The sequence below is a fragment of the Oncorhynchus clarkii genome, chromosome 6, assembly GCF_045791955.1.
Source record: "Oncorhynchus clarkii lewisi isolate Uvic-CL-2024 chromosome 6, UVic_Ocla_1.0, whole genome shotgun sequence".
NCBI lineage: Eukaryota > Metazoa > Chordata > Actinopteri > Salmoniformes > Salmonidae > Oncorhynchus > Oncorhynchus clarkii.
Window position 1 is genome coordinate 34,034,207 of NC_092152.1, and position 14,455 is coordinate 34,048,661.

At 44.4% G+C, this 14,455-nt stretch overlaps 1 protein-coding gene across 2 annotated transcripts in view; it reads right to left on the bottom strand.

Annotated features, from left to right (window-relative positions):
* Positions 1 to 2,563: 2,563 nt before the first annotated feature.
* LOC139411047 (solute carrier family 23 member 2-like) overlaps positions 2,564 to 14,455 on the bottom strand; it is an 81,753-nt gene continuing 69,861 nt past the window's right edge. The window contains exons 9-15 of one of the 2 annotated variants that reach the window (XM_071156839.1): positions 14,260 to 14,380; positions 5,526 to 5,682; positions 5,216 to 5,363; positions 4,958 to 5,063; positions 4,511 to 4,778; positions 4,281 to 4,376; positions 2,564 to 4,074 (exon numbers count right to left, since the gene is read on the bottom strand). In XM_071156839.1, the coding sequence (XP_071012940.1) occupies positions 3,803 to 4,074; positions 4,281 to 4,376; positions 4,511 to 4,778; positions 4,958 to 5,063; positions 5,216 to 5,363; positions 5,526 to 5,682; positions 14,260 to 14,380 (1,168 nt within the window). In that variant the 3' untranslated portion in view covers positions 2,564 to 3,802. The remainder of the gene's footprint in view (positions 4,075 to 4,280; positions 4,377 to 4,510; positions 4,779 to 4,957; positions 5,064 to 5,215; positions 5,364 to 5,525; positions 5,683 to 14,259; positions 14,381 to 14,455) is intronic. The other variant, XM_071156838.1, reaches the window with a different exon arrangement.

Consider the following 14,455-nt stretch of genomic DNA (forward strand, 5'->3'; position numbering starts at 1 on the left):
CCAAAAAAGTGTTAAACAAACCAAAATATATTTTATATTTGAGATTCTTCAAGCCACCCTTTGCCTTTATGACAGCTTTGCACACTTGGCATTCTCCCAGCCAGCTTTATGAGGTAGTCACCTGGAATGCAATTAACATGTGTGCCTTGTTAAAAGTTTATTTGTGGAATTTCTTTCCTTCTTAATGCGTTTGAGCCAATCAGTTGTGTTGTGACAAGGTAGGGGTGGTATACAGAAGACAGCCCTATTTGGTCTATACCAAGTCTATATCATGGCAAGAAGAGCTCAAATAAGCAAAGAGAAACAACAGTCCATCATTACTTTAAGACATGAAGGTCAGTCAATCTGGAACATTTCAAGAACTTTTAAAGTTTCTTCAAGTGTAGTCGCAAAAACCATCAAGCGCTATGATAAACTGGTTGTCATGAGGACCGCCACAGGAAAGGAATACCCAGTAACCTCTGCTGCAGAGGATAAGTTCATTAGAGTTACCAGCCTCAGAAATTGCAGCCCAAATAAATGCTTCAGAGTTCAAGAAACAGACATCTCAACATCAACTATTTAGGGGAGACTGTGTGAATCAGGCCATGGTCAAATTGCTGAAAGCACTACTAAAGGACACCAATAAGAAGAATAGACTTGCTTGGGCCAAGAAACACGAGCAATGGACATTAGACCGGTGGAAATCTGTCCTTTGGTCTGAATTCCAAATTTGAGATGTTTGGTTCCAAACGCTGTGTCTTTGATGGGACGCAGAGTAGGTGAACGGATGATCTCCGCATGTGTGGTTCCCACTGTGACGCATGAAGGGAGTGGTGTGATGGTGACACTTGTCTGATTTATTTAGAATTCATTGCACACTTAATCAGCATGGCTACCACAGCATTCTGCAGCGATACACCAACCCATCTGGTTTGCGCTTAGTGGGACTATCATTTGTTTTTCAACAGGACAATGACCCAACACACCTCCAGGCTGTGTAAGGCCTATTTGACCGAGAAGGAGATTGACAGAGTGCTACATCAGATGACCTGACCTCCACAATCATCCAACCTTAACCCAATTGAGATGGTTTGGGATAAGTTGGACAGCAGAGTGAAGGAAAAGCAGCCAACAAGTGCTCAGCATATGTGGGAACTCCTTCAAGACTGCCGGAAAAGCATTCCAGCGGAAGATAGTTGAGAGAATGGTAAGAGTGTACAAAGCTGTCATCAAGGCAAAGGGTGGCTACTTTGAAGAATCTAACATATTTTTATTTGTTTAACACTTTTTTGCTTACTACATGATTCCATGTGTGTTATTTTATAGTTTTGATGTCTTCACTATTATTCTACAATGTGGAAAATAGTAAAAATAAAGAAAAACCCTTGAATGAGTTGGTGTCCAAACTTTTGACTGGTACTGTATATATAACAATCACAAATGTAGTGCACTGGGTCTTTTCCTAGTCTTGTATTAGCGAACCAATATGATATAGCCGAAACGGTATAGCTGTCTGTAGCGGGGGAAAAAATACAACCCCAGCTATGAAGCATGGTCTCATAGACTAGACATAACATACACTATATATACAAAAGTATGTGGACAATCCAAAATTAGTGGATTCGGCTATTTCACCCGTTTTCTAAAATCGAGCACACAGCCATGCAAACTCCATAGACAGTCATTGGCAGTAGAATGGCCTTAATGAAGAGCTCAATGACTTTCAACGTGGCACCGTCATAGGATGCCACCTTTCCAACAAGTCAGTTTGTTAAATTTCTGCCCTATTAGAGCTGACACGGTCAACTGTAAGTGCTGTTATTCTGAAGTGGAAACGTCTAGGAGCAACAACGGCTCAGCCCTGAAGTGGTAGGCTACACAAGCTCACAGAACGGTACCGCCGAGTGCTGAAGCGCGTAAAAAATGTCTGTCCTCAGTTGCAACACTCACTACAGAGATCCAAACTGGCTCTGGAAGCAACGTCAGCACAATAACTGTTCGTTCTCTGGAGAAATGTCTAGATCCGTGTGGAAGAACTTAACTGGCCTGCACAGAGTCCTGACTTCAACCCCATCGAAAACTTTTGGGGTGAATTGGAACGCCGACTGCGAGCCAGGCCTAATCGCCCAACATCAGTGCTCGACCTCACTAATGCTCTTGTTGTTGAATGGAAGCAAGTCCCCGCAGCAATGTTCCAACATCTAGTGGAAAGCCTTCCCAGAAGAGTGGAGGCTGTTATTGCAGCAAAGGGGGGACAAACTCCATATTAATGGCCATGATTTTGGAATGAGATGTTCGACGAGCAGGTTTCCACATACTTTTGGTCATGTTGTGTAGTAAACGTATATCTGGGACAGTAATTAGTATATGTTACGTTTGGTATGGTTATCACAGCAAATTAATGCATGCCATATGAAATGTAACATGTCATACTAAATGGAGTGTCTCGGATTGACATTTACTATGTTACATCTACCCTTGAGTTCAGGTTGAGCTATGAGGAGCTGGCTCTATCTAGCTGCACAAAGGTGATCCTATTCCGTTCCAACTCTGAATTCCAGGGCTCTCATTAAGTGTTTAATTTTATTTTTGATTGCATTTGCATTGATGTCAGAGTGATTAGAGGGACAATACAGCGCTGAGTACAAGGCTATTAATGACCATCAAAGTGCAGTTTTGGAGAGTTTCCATGACTCAGCGGTCACGTGGAATTTGACTGCGGTCATGACTTGTGACTGCCGGTGTTGTGATAATGCGGTCACCATAACAGCCCTAATTGTGTGTTTGACTTAAACGGGTAATAGAAACCAAATAGAGGGGCAGGTTCCAGTAAACAAAATGTGCATTAACTCTAATAATGTAAAACGAACACCACAATCACTTGCATGGCTAAGGTCTACCACTTGACAAGCCACTTTCATCAACAGTATCTGCATGACCTTGCCTTGCTTGTGTTTGGTAGTGTGCTTGCGTGTGTGTGTGTGTGTGTATGTGTGTACATTTTGTATGCAGGCCAATTATTAGTCGAATGTGAATTTTCATAAAGCCTCAATTCCATCCAATCCCCTTTCAACAGGAGACTACATTTCCCATAACCACCGTGGGAAGTGTAGGTTTGCTAAACAGGGCTGACTGACCAGCTGCGTCTGATTCTCAATGGGTCTGTAAGGTGTCAATCATTCAGCTTTAAACTTTTGCCGTAAACGAGATACTGTCCATCCATCTGTCTGTCTGTCTGTCTCTGTCCATCTGTCCGGAAACAGGAAATGTGCCAGCGCAAGTGACACACTCAACCCCATCACAATGTCATGGGTGGGCATACACACACGCACGCACACACTGAGGCCACTGGGAGTGTAATACATCGGAGTATTTTGGTTAAACAGCAGAGAACAAACCTTTTCTTACCATTCCCCTTGGAATGTATGTAGACAGATTGACTGATGTAGACAGGTTAACTGAGAAAATAAGTGTTAACTGAAGATCTAGAAGAAATAGTGCAATGGGAAGAGAGGGACCTCAACAATGGGCTGTCTAAGGCATTCTTATGCTCTTTCACTCACATACTAGGCAGAGACAAGAGCATGTTGCAACTCCATCTGAAACGTTCCCTATAAGGACATCTGTTATTACACGCTCATGACACTGGTTATAACATGCTAACAGCATGAATAGGCCATAGACAGTGTTATACAGACACACATACATACAAGACAGGGTTGAGCATGTCACACTGCACTGACGCTACCCAAAAACCTCCACCCCTCCCTTCCTTCCATGGTACCAAACTCCATCTCTCTTCCCTGGTTCTACCAGTCTGCTATACCCCGCTCTCCCCTGGATCTGTGATTCCCTCCATCTCTGCTGCCTTCCCTGCCCCACCCCGTCCCCCCCTAAGTCTGCAGGCCTTGCGGATCGCGCCCCACTGGTAGCCGCTGAAGGTGGGGCTGATGGGGAAGTACTGGAAGACGGTGTGGCGGCGCAGGAAGTCCATGCCGAACGGGAGGTCGTAGGTTCTCATCCCCTCCAGCTCCGCAGTACTGGGTCCCGACCCACGCTTCAACTTCCTGATCCCTCGCTCCTCCGGCGTACCTGACAGGAGGAAAGGAGAGAGGAAAGAGAGAGAGAGAAGAAGAAGACAGAGGATGAGGGGGTGAGCGATTGGAGGAGGCAACAGTTTGTGATATGCTTGTCCTATCTCAAAATGCACTCAAAATGGTTGAGTACAGTAGTAGATTAATAGTAGTAGTGTGATAGACTAAACTATCAGTGATAGTGGGATAGTACAGTCCACTCACCAGGGATAGTGTTGTCCAGCACAAATGCCACTGAACCCCCTACGAACATTGCTGTGGTCAGGAGGACGTTCAACACCTGGTCAATTGACACTATACCTGAGAGACAGAAAAGAGGGATAGAGAGAGAACGAGAGAGAGGGTTCAGAGACCTACCCAGTCCTTTTAGATGTGTGAACACTGAAGGAGTAGGCCAATGAGCTAAATCTGTAGTCCACTTGTCCTCTACTCACCAGTGACCAGAGGGTTCTGTTTGAGGTAGCTGGGAAGCACCAGGCCAAAGAAAATGGAGAAGCCCAGAACAAAAAGGTTCCTGGAGGAGTTGAGGTCTACAAACTGCAGGTTGGACAGTCCCACAGCTGTAATCATCCCAAACAGGGTACAGAACAGCGCCCCCAGGACAGGGTCAGGCAGGGAGGCGAACAATGCGCTGAATTTACCCACCAACCCTAGCAGTAGCATCATAGCAGCACCGTATTGGATCACACGCCGGCTGCCCACCTGGAGGACCAATAAGAGAGCAGCAGGGAGTAAGAAAGCGAAGAAGCAGCTATAATAAAATAGTCCCACTCTACAGAGCAAATTAAATCCAAGCAGACTACTAGCCAATTAAAACAAATATTTAATATTTGAATAGAACTTGTAGTAGGACTCTGTGTATTGAAGGGTGTGATGGTTACCTTAGTGATGCCTAGCACACCTATATTAGGACTGGAGGAAGTAGAGCCGTTTCCTGTCCCCATCAGCCCATCCAACACGCAGGAGAGACCTTCCATAAATATACCCCTACAAAGAGAGAAAAACAGAAAGAAAGAGGGAGAGAGTGAGCGAGAGACGGATGATTCAATGATTCATGATTCAAACCATTGTGTCTGTGTGAGGTAAGCATATTCTATGAGGTGCATTAGGCAAGGAGCTATGCAAGCAAGGTCAAGTACCTGTTGATGGCGTGAATGGGGGGTGGGGGGGCACAGGAGAGGCGGGCACAGGCGTAGTAGTCTCCAATTGACTCAATGATGCTGGCGACCACGGCACTGAACATACCAATCACCCCCGCCGCTGTCACCGTAGGAACACCCCACTGAACTATGGGTAAAAAAAAACAACAACAACATCGACACACTGATGTGGAACAAACAACTCCAAAACATTCTAAATTTGAGGAACCTACGAAGCTATTGGATGCTCTCATTCAGAATTTGGGCTTAGCTAGGGGTGGGTTGAACACCATAAGGAGTGGTAACTCACAAGGGTAGGGGATCTTGAACCAGGGTGCGGCTGCCAGTATCCCCTGGCGTGCGTCGGTGCGGGCGTAGTAACCGTACTTGTCTTTCTCCGGTGGGAAAACATTGGTTACGGTAAAGATAAAACAAATAAGCCATGACACCAGGATGGCCATGATGATCTGAGGAAGGCAGAAACACTAAGGGTCAAACATGACCCTCAAAACACACAGAGAATTACAGTATGTCCTGTTGAGTTACAGTGAAGAACACCACAATAAATCTGCAGAACTTCTATAGAATGCCCTTTAAACAGAGAGTGATGATTACTTTTTTTCAATATGGGAGTTGTGAGGTCACCAGTTCAAACTGTAAAGAGCAGATTGATAAAGAGCGGAACTTTTAATCAGACAGGGAGAGAGAGTGATGAAGAGAACTTTATTAGAGTGGAGTCACCAATACAAGCGTCTGTCTACTGGAGCAGCAGATACAGTGCCTTGCGAAAGTATTCGGCCCCCTTGAACTTTGCGACCTTTTGCCACATTTCAGGCTTCAAACATAAAGATATAAAACTGTATTTTTTTGTGAAGAATCAACAACAAGTGGGACACAATCATGAAGTGGAACGACATTTATTGGATATTTCAAACTTTTTTAACAAATCAAAAACTGAAAAATTGGGCGTGCAAAATTATTCAGCCCCCTTAAGTTAATACTTTGTAGCGCCACCTTTTGCTGCGATTACAGCTGTAAGTCGCTTGGGGTATGTCTCTATCAGTTTTGCACATCGAGAGACTGAATTATTTTCCCATTCCTCCTTGCAAAACAGCTCGAGCTCAGTGAGGTTGGATGGAGAGCATTTGTGAACAGCAGTTTTCAGTTCTTTCCACAGATTCTCGATTGGATTCAGGTCTGGGCTTTGACTTGGCCATTCTAACACCTGCATATGTTTATTTTTGAACCATTCCATTGTAGATTTTGCTTTATGTTTTGGATCATTGTCTTGTTGGAAGACAAATCTCCGTCCCAGTCTCAAGTCTTTTGCAGACTCCATCAGGTTTTCTTCCAGAATGGTCCTGTATTTGGCTCCATCCATCTTCCCATCAATTTTAACCATCTTCCCTGTCCCTGCTGAAGAAAAGCAGGCCCAAACCATGATGCTGCCACCACCATGTTTGACAGTGGGGATGCTGTGTTCAGCTGTGTTGCTTTTACGCCAAACATAACGTTTTGCATTGTTGCCAAAAAGTTCAATTTTGGTTTCATCTGACCAGAGCACCTTCTTCCACATGTTTGGTGTGTCTCCCAGGTGGCTTGTGGCAAACTTTAAACAACACTTTTTATGGATATCTTTAAGAAATGGCTTTCTTCTTGCCACTCTTCCATAAAGGCCAGATTTGTGCAATATACAACTGATTGTTGTCCTATGGACAGAGTCTCCCACCTCAGCTGTAGATCTCTGCAGTTCATCCAGAGTGATCATGGGCCTCTTGGCTGCATCTCTGATCAGTCTTCTCCTTGTATGAGCTGAAAGTTTAGAGGGATGGCCAGGTCTTGGTAGATTTGCAGTGGTCTGATACTCCTTCCATTTCAATATTATCGCTTGCACAGTGCTCCTTGGGATGTTTAAAGCTTGGGAAATCTTTTTGTATCCAAATCCAGCTTTAAACTTCTTCACAACAGTATCTCGGACCTGCCTGGTGTGTTCCTTGTTCTTCATGATGCTCTCTGCGCTTTTAACGGACCTCTGAGACTATCACAGTGCAGGTGCATTTATACGGAGACTTGATTACACACAGGTGGATTGTATTTATCATCATCAGTCATTTAGGTCAACATTGGATCATTCAGAGATCCTCACTGAACTTCTGGAGAGAGTTTGCTGCACTGAAAGTAAAGGGGCTGAATAATTTTGCACGCCCAATTTTTCAGTTTTTGATTTGTTAAAAAAGTTTGAAATATCCAATAAATGTCGTTCCACTTCATGATTGTGTCCCACTTGTTGTTGATTCTTCACACAAAAATACAGTTTTATATCTTTATGTTTGAAGCCTGAAATGTGGCAAAAGGTCGCAAAGTTCAAGGGGGCCGAATACTTTCGCAAGGCACTGTATATGAGCTATCATGACATCAAATGACCAGCAGGGGGCACAGAGCAGATAAAATAAAATGTATTAGTCACATGGACCGCATAGAGCAGGTGTGTAGACCTTACAGGGAAATGCTTACTTACGAGCCCCGAACCAACAATGCAGTAAAAAAAAAAAAAAAAATCTGGATAAGAATAAGAAATAAAGTAACAAGTAATTAAAGAGCAGCAGTAAAATAACAATACGAGACTATATACAGGGGGGTGCCGGTATAGAGTCAATGTGCGGGGGCACCATTAAGTTGAGGTAATATGTACATGTAGGTAGAGTTATTATAGTGACTATGCTATAGATGATAACAACAGAGAGTAGCAGCGGTGTAAAAGAGAGAGAGGGGGGGTGCAAATAGTCTGGGTAGCCATTTGATTAGGTGTTCAGGAGTCTTACGGCTTGGGGGTAGAAACTGTTTAGAAGCCTCTTGGACTTAGACCTGGCACTACGGTACTGCTTGCCGTGCGGTCGCAGAGAGAACAGTATGACATGGGTGGCTGGAGTCTTAACATTTTTTGGCTTTCCTCTGACACTGCCTGGTATAGAGGTCCTGGATGGCAGGAAGCTTGGCCCCAGTGATGCACTGGACCTACACACTACCCTCTGAAGTGCCTTGCGGTCGGAGACCGAGCAGTTGCAACCAGTGTAACCAGTCAGGATGCTCTCGATGGTGCAGCTGTAGAACCTTTTGAGGATCTGAGGACCCATGCCAAATCTTTTCATCTGAGGACCCATGCCAAATCTTTTTCAGGTGTTGTCGTGCCCTCTTCATTACTTTGTTGGTGTGGTTGGACCATGACAGCTCCTTAATGATGTGGACACCGAGGAACTTGAAGCTCTCGATCTGCTTCACTATAGCCCCGTCGATGGGGATGGGGGCGTGCTTGGCCCTCCGTTTCATGTAGTCCATGATCAGCTCCTTTGTCTTGCTCACATTGAGGGAGAGGTTGTTGTCCTGACACCACACTGCCAGGTCTCTGTCCTCCCTATAGGCTGTCTCATTGTCGTCCAACTTAATGATGGTGTTGGAGTCTTGCGTGGCTGAACAGGGAGTTCAGTAGGGGACTATCATGCACCCCCGAAGGACCCGCGTGTTGAGGGTCAGCTTGGCGGATGTGTTATTTCCTACTTCCACCACCTGGGGGCGACTGTCAGGAAGTCCAGGATCCAGTTGCAGAGGGAGGTGTTCAGTCCCAGGGTCCTTAGCTTAGTGATGAGCTTGGAGGGCACTATGGTGTTGAACGCTGAGCTGTAGTCAATAAATAGCATTCTCACATAGGTGTTCCTTTTGTCCAGGTGGAAAAGGATAGTGTGGAATGCAATAAAGATGGTGTCATCTGTGGATCTGTTGGGGTGGTATGCAAATTGGAGTGGGTCCAAGGTGTCTGGAAAGATGGTGTTGATGTGAACCATGACCAAGCATTTCATGCTTAAAGATGTGAGTGCTACAGGATGGTAGTCATTTAGATAGGTTACCTTTGTGTTCTTGGGCACAGGATCTGCTTGAAACAAGTAGGTACAGTGCATTCAGAAATTATTAAGACCCCTTGACTTTTTCCACATTACAGTCTTTTTCTAAAAAGGATGACATCATATTTGTTTGTGTGCTGACTGTTGGAAAAGCATTCAAGGTGAAGCTGGTTGAGAGAAAGCCAAGAGTGTGCAAAGGCTGTCATCGTGGCAAAGGGTGGCTTCTTTGAAGAATATAAAATATATTTTGATTTGCTTAACACTTTTTTGGTTACTACATGATTCCACATGTGTTATTTCATAGTTTATGTATTCAATATTATTCTACAAATGTAGAAAATAGTAAAAATAAAGAAAAACCCTTGAATAAGTATAGTGGGGAGAACAAGTATTTGATACACTGCCAATTTTGCAGGTTTTCCTACTTACAAAGCATGTAGAGGTCTGTCATTTTTATCATAGGTACACTTCAACTGTGAGAGACGGAATCTAAAACAAACATCTAGAAAATCACATTGTATGATTTTTAAGTAATTAATTTGCATTTTATTGCATGACATAAGTATTTGATCACCTACCAACCAGTAAGAATTCCGGCTCTCACAGACCTGTTAGTTTTTCTTTAAGAAGCCCTCCTGTTCTCCACTCATTACCTGTATTAACTGCACCTGTTTGAACTCGTTACCTGTATAAAATACACCTGTCCACACACTCAATCAAACAGACTCCAACCTCTCCACAATGGCCAAGACCAGAGAGCTGTGTAAGGACATCAGGGATAAAATTGTAGACCTGCACAAGGCTGGGATGGGCTATAGGACAATAGGCAAGCAGCTTGGTGAGAAGGCAACAACTGTTGGCGCAATTATTAGAAAATGGAAGAAGTTCAAGATGACGGTCAATCACCCTTGGTCTGGGGCTCCATGCAAGATCTCACCTCGTGGGGCATCAATGATCATGAGGAAGGTGAGGGATGAGCCCAGAACTACACGGCAGGACCTGGTCAAAGACCTGAAGAGAGCTGGGACCACAGTCTCAAAGAAAACCATTAGTAACACACTACGCCGTCATGGATTAAAATCCTGCAGCGCACACAAGGTCCCCCTGCTCAAGCCAGCGCATGTCCAGGCCCGTCTGAAGTTTGCCAAAGACCATCTGGATGATCCAGAGGAGGAATGGGAGAAGGTCATGTGGTCTGATGAGACAAAAATAGAGCTTTTTGGTCTAAACTCCACTCGCCGTGTTTGGAGGAAGAAGAAGGATGAGTACAACCCCAAGAACACCATCCCAAGCATGGAGGTGGAAACATCATTCTTTGGGGATGCTTTTCTGCAAAGGGGACAGGACGACTGCTCCGTATTGAAGGGAGGATGGATGGGGCCAGAGATCTTGGCTAACAACCTCCTTCCCTCAAGAGCATTGAAGATGGGTTGTGGCTGGGTCTTCCAGCATGACAACGACCCGAAACACACAGCCAGGGCAACTAAGGAGTGGCTCCGTAAGAAGCATCTCAAGGTCCTGGAGTGGCCTAGCCAGTCTCCAGACCTGAACCCAATAGAAAATCTTTGGAGGGAGCTGAAAGTCCGTATTGCCCAGCGACAGCCCCGAAACCTGAAGGATCTGGAGAAGGTCTGTATGGAGGAGTGGGCCAAAATCCCTGCAGTGTGTGCAAACCTGGTCAAGAACTACAGGAAACGTATGATCTCTGTAATTGCAAACAAAGGTTTCTGTACCAAATATTAAGTTCTGCTTTTCTTTTCTGATGTATCAAATACTTATGTCATGCAATAAAATGCAAATGAATTACTTAAAAATCATACAATGTGATTTTCTGGATTTTTGTTTTAGATTCCGTCTCTCACAGTTGAAGTGTACCTATGATAAAAATGACAGACCTCTACATGCTTTGTAAGTAGGAAACACTGCCGATTTTGCAGGTTATCAAATACTTGTTCTCCCCACTGTAGGTGTGTCCAATGTTTTGACTGGTACTGTAAGTATTCTGACCCTTTGCAATGAGACTCGGATTTTAGCTTAGGTGCATCCTGTTTCCATCGATCATCCTTGAGATGTTTCTACAACTTGATTGGAGACCACCTGTGGTGAAATCAATTGATTGCACATGATTTGCAAAGGCAGTTGACAGTGCATGTCAGAGAAAAAAAACAAGCCATGAGGTTGAAGGGATTTTCTATAGAGATCCGAGACAGGATTGTGTCGAGGCACAGATCTGAGGAAGGGTACGAAAAAATGTCTGCAGCATTGAAGGTCACCAAGAACACAGTGGCCTCCATCATTCTTAAATGGAAGAAGTTTGGAACCACCCAGACTCTTCCTAGAGCTGGCCTCCCGGCCAAACTGAGCAATCGGGGAAAGGGCCTTGGTCAGGGAGGTGAGCAAGAACCAGATGGTCACTCTGACAGAGCTCCAGAGTGCCTCTGTGGAGATGGGAGAACCTTCCAGAAGGATAACCATCTCTGCAGAATCCCACCAATCAGGCCTTTATGGTTGAGTGGCCAGACGGAAGCCATTCCTCAGTAAAAGGCACATACAGCCCTCTTGGAGTTTGCCAAAAGGCACCTAAAGACTCTCAGACAATGAGAAAGAAGATTCTCTGGTCTGATGAAACAAAATTAAACTCTTTGGCCTGGTGCAGCATGGTGGTAGCAGCATCATGCTGTGGAGTTGTTTTTCAGCGGCATGGACTGCGAGACTAGTCAGGATAGAGGGAAAGATGCACAGAGCAAGCGATTCTTGATGAAAACCTGCTCCAGAGTGCTCAGGACCTCAGACTGGGGTTAAGATTCACCTTCCAACAGGACAACAACCCTAAGCACACAACCAAGACAATGCAGGAGTGGCTTCGGGACAGGTCTCTGAACGTCCTTGAGTGACCCAGCCAGAGCCCGGACTTGAACACAATCGAACATCTCTGGAGAGACCTGAAAATAGCTGTGCGGCGATGCTCCCCATCCAACCTGACAGAGCTTGAGAGGATCTGTAGAGAAGAATGGGAGAAACTCAAAATATAGGTGTGCCAAGCTTGTAGTATCATATCATACCCAAGAAGAATCGAGGCTGTAATCATTGCCAAAGGTGCTTCAACAAAGTACTGAGTAAAGGATCTGAATAATTATGTAAATGTAATAGTTCTGTGTTTTATTTTTAATACATTTGCTAATTTATAGAAACATGTGTTTGCTTCATCATTATGGGGTATTGTGTGTAGATTGATGAGGGGGATCAACAATTTAATTATTTTTAGAATAAGTCTGTAACGTAGCAAAATGTGTAAAGAGTTAAGGGGTCTGAATACGTTTGGAATGCACTGTATTACAGACAGGGTCAGGGAGAGGTTGAAAATGTCAGTGAAGACATTTTCCAGCTGGTCAGCACATGCTCTGAGTAAGCGTCCTGATAATCCATCTGGCCCTGAGGCCTCGCGAATGTTAACCTTTTTAAAGGGCTCACTCATATCGGCTACGGAGAGAGTTATCATACAGTCATCCAGAACAGCTGATGCTCTTACACATTGTTCTGTTTTGCTTGCCTTGAAGTTAGCATAGAAATATTTAGCCTGTCTGGTAGGCTTGCATTGCTGGGCTGCCCACTCCTTGAAAGCGTCAACTCTAGTCTTTGGCTCAGTGCGGATGTTGCCTGTAATCCATGGCTTCTGGTTGGGATATGCACGTACGTATGGTCACTGTGGGGACAACGTAATCGATGCACTTATTTATGAAGCTAGTGACTGATGTGGTAAACTCCTCAATAGCGAAAGTCCTGTAGCTTAGCATCCGCTTCATCAGACCACTTGCGTATTGAGTGCGTCACTGATTCCTCCTTTTTGAGTTTTTTTTAAGCAGGAATCAAGAGGATAGAGTTATGGTCAGACATCAAATGGAGGGAGAGCTTTGTATTCGCCTCTGTGTGTGGAGTAAAGCTGATCTAGAATTGTTTTCCCTCTAGGTGCACAAGTGACACGCTGGTAGAAATGAGGTAAAACTGATTTGAGTTTTCCTGCATTGAAATCACCGGCCACTAGGAACGCCGCCTCTGGATGAGCATTTTCTTGTTTGTTTATGGCCCTATACAGCTAGTTGCGTGCGGTCTCAGTGTCAGCATCGGTTTGTGGTGGTAAATAAACAACTATGAAAAATATAGATGAAAACTTGTGTTAAATAGTTGTCAACAGTTTATCATGAGATATTCTAACAAGCGAGCAGAACCTTGAGCCTTCCTTAATATAAGACATTGCGCAGAGACACACGCCTCCCCCGGAGCTTACTGGACACTACCATTCTCTCCTGCCAATGCACAGAAAACCCAGCTAACCGTATATTATCCATGTACTTGTTCAGCCATGACTCCTGGAAGCATAGGATATTATTTTTCTTAATGTTTTGTTGATGTAATAGTCTCAAACTGAGCTCGTCCAGCTTATTCTCCAGTGATTGCACGTTTGCCAACAGAATGGAGGGTACAGGCGGTCTACAACACACAGGCCACGTCCGAATATCCGTACATGCATACTAAATAGTAGGCCGTTTGGGTATGCAAAAACAGAAAGTTACAAATGGTAAGGAACAAGCACGATTGCGCATTAGATGACACATTCTCAGTATGGATGAGTAGTATGTTGATATGTTTGTTGCTTACTGCATACGTTTTTACCAAACAGTATGTTCTAAATAGTATGTAGTACGATTAGTACACAGAATGCAGTTTTAGTAAGTAGTAGGCTAAACAAATTTCACATACGGCCACAGACAGACAGGCACACAGGAGATATATATATACAGCTCAGAACAGGGAAAAACAAAGTCAAAAGGGCACCACAGAGGGCTGAATCATTTCAGATCTTATTAAGAGGAACGGGGGAGGAGACAGGGGAGGGTGAATAAGATTTGAACAGCAGGACTTGACAGGTAATGGGAGGATGGAAAGAGGTATCTAAAAGACGGAGAGAGATGGAGGAGTGTGTGCCCATTTATCTTACCTCACATGGCACTGTGATGGACTGGATCAATAAGCACACTCCAGGAAAGGGGATGTGTATTTAGGTGTGTATGCTCCTACCAGTGTATTTCTCTGTGCATGCACATCTCTCTCTGTGTGTGTGTGTGTGTGTGTGTGTGTCAGGGTACTCACAGGGAACATCTTGAAGAGCTGTAATCTATAAGAGGTCCAACCTTTCTTAGCCTTGTAGATGGGCAGAGGAAGCTGTACGTTCCTCGCATACTGAGAGAACAACAACACCAGGAATATAGTCCTAGAGAGAGGGAGAGAGAGGACGAGCAAGAAATACAGAAGTCAGGGATCAAGGAAAAGCACTAAGCACACTTAC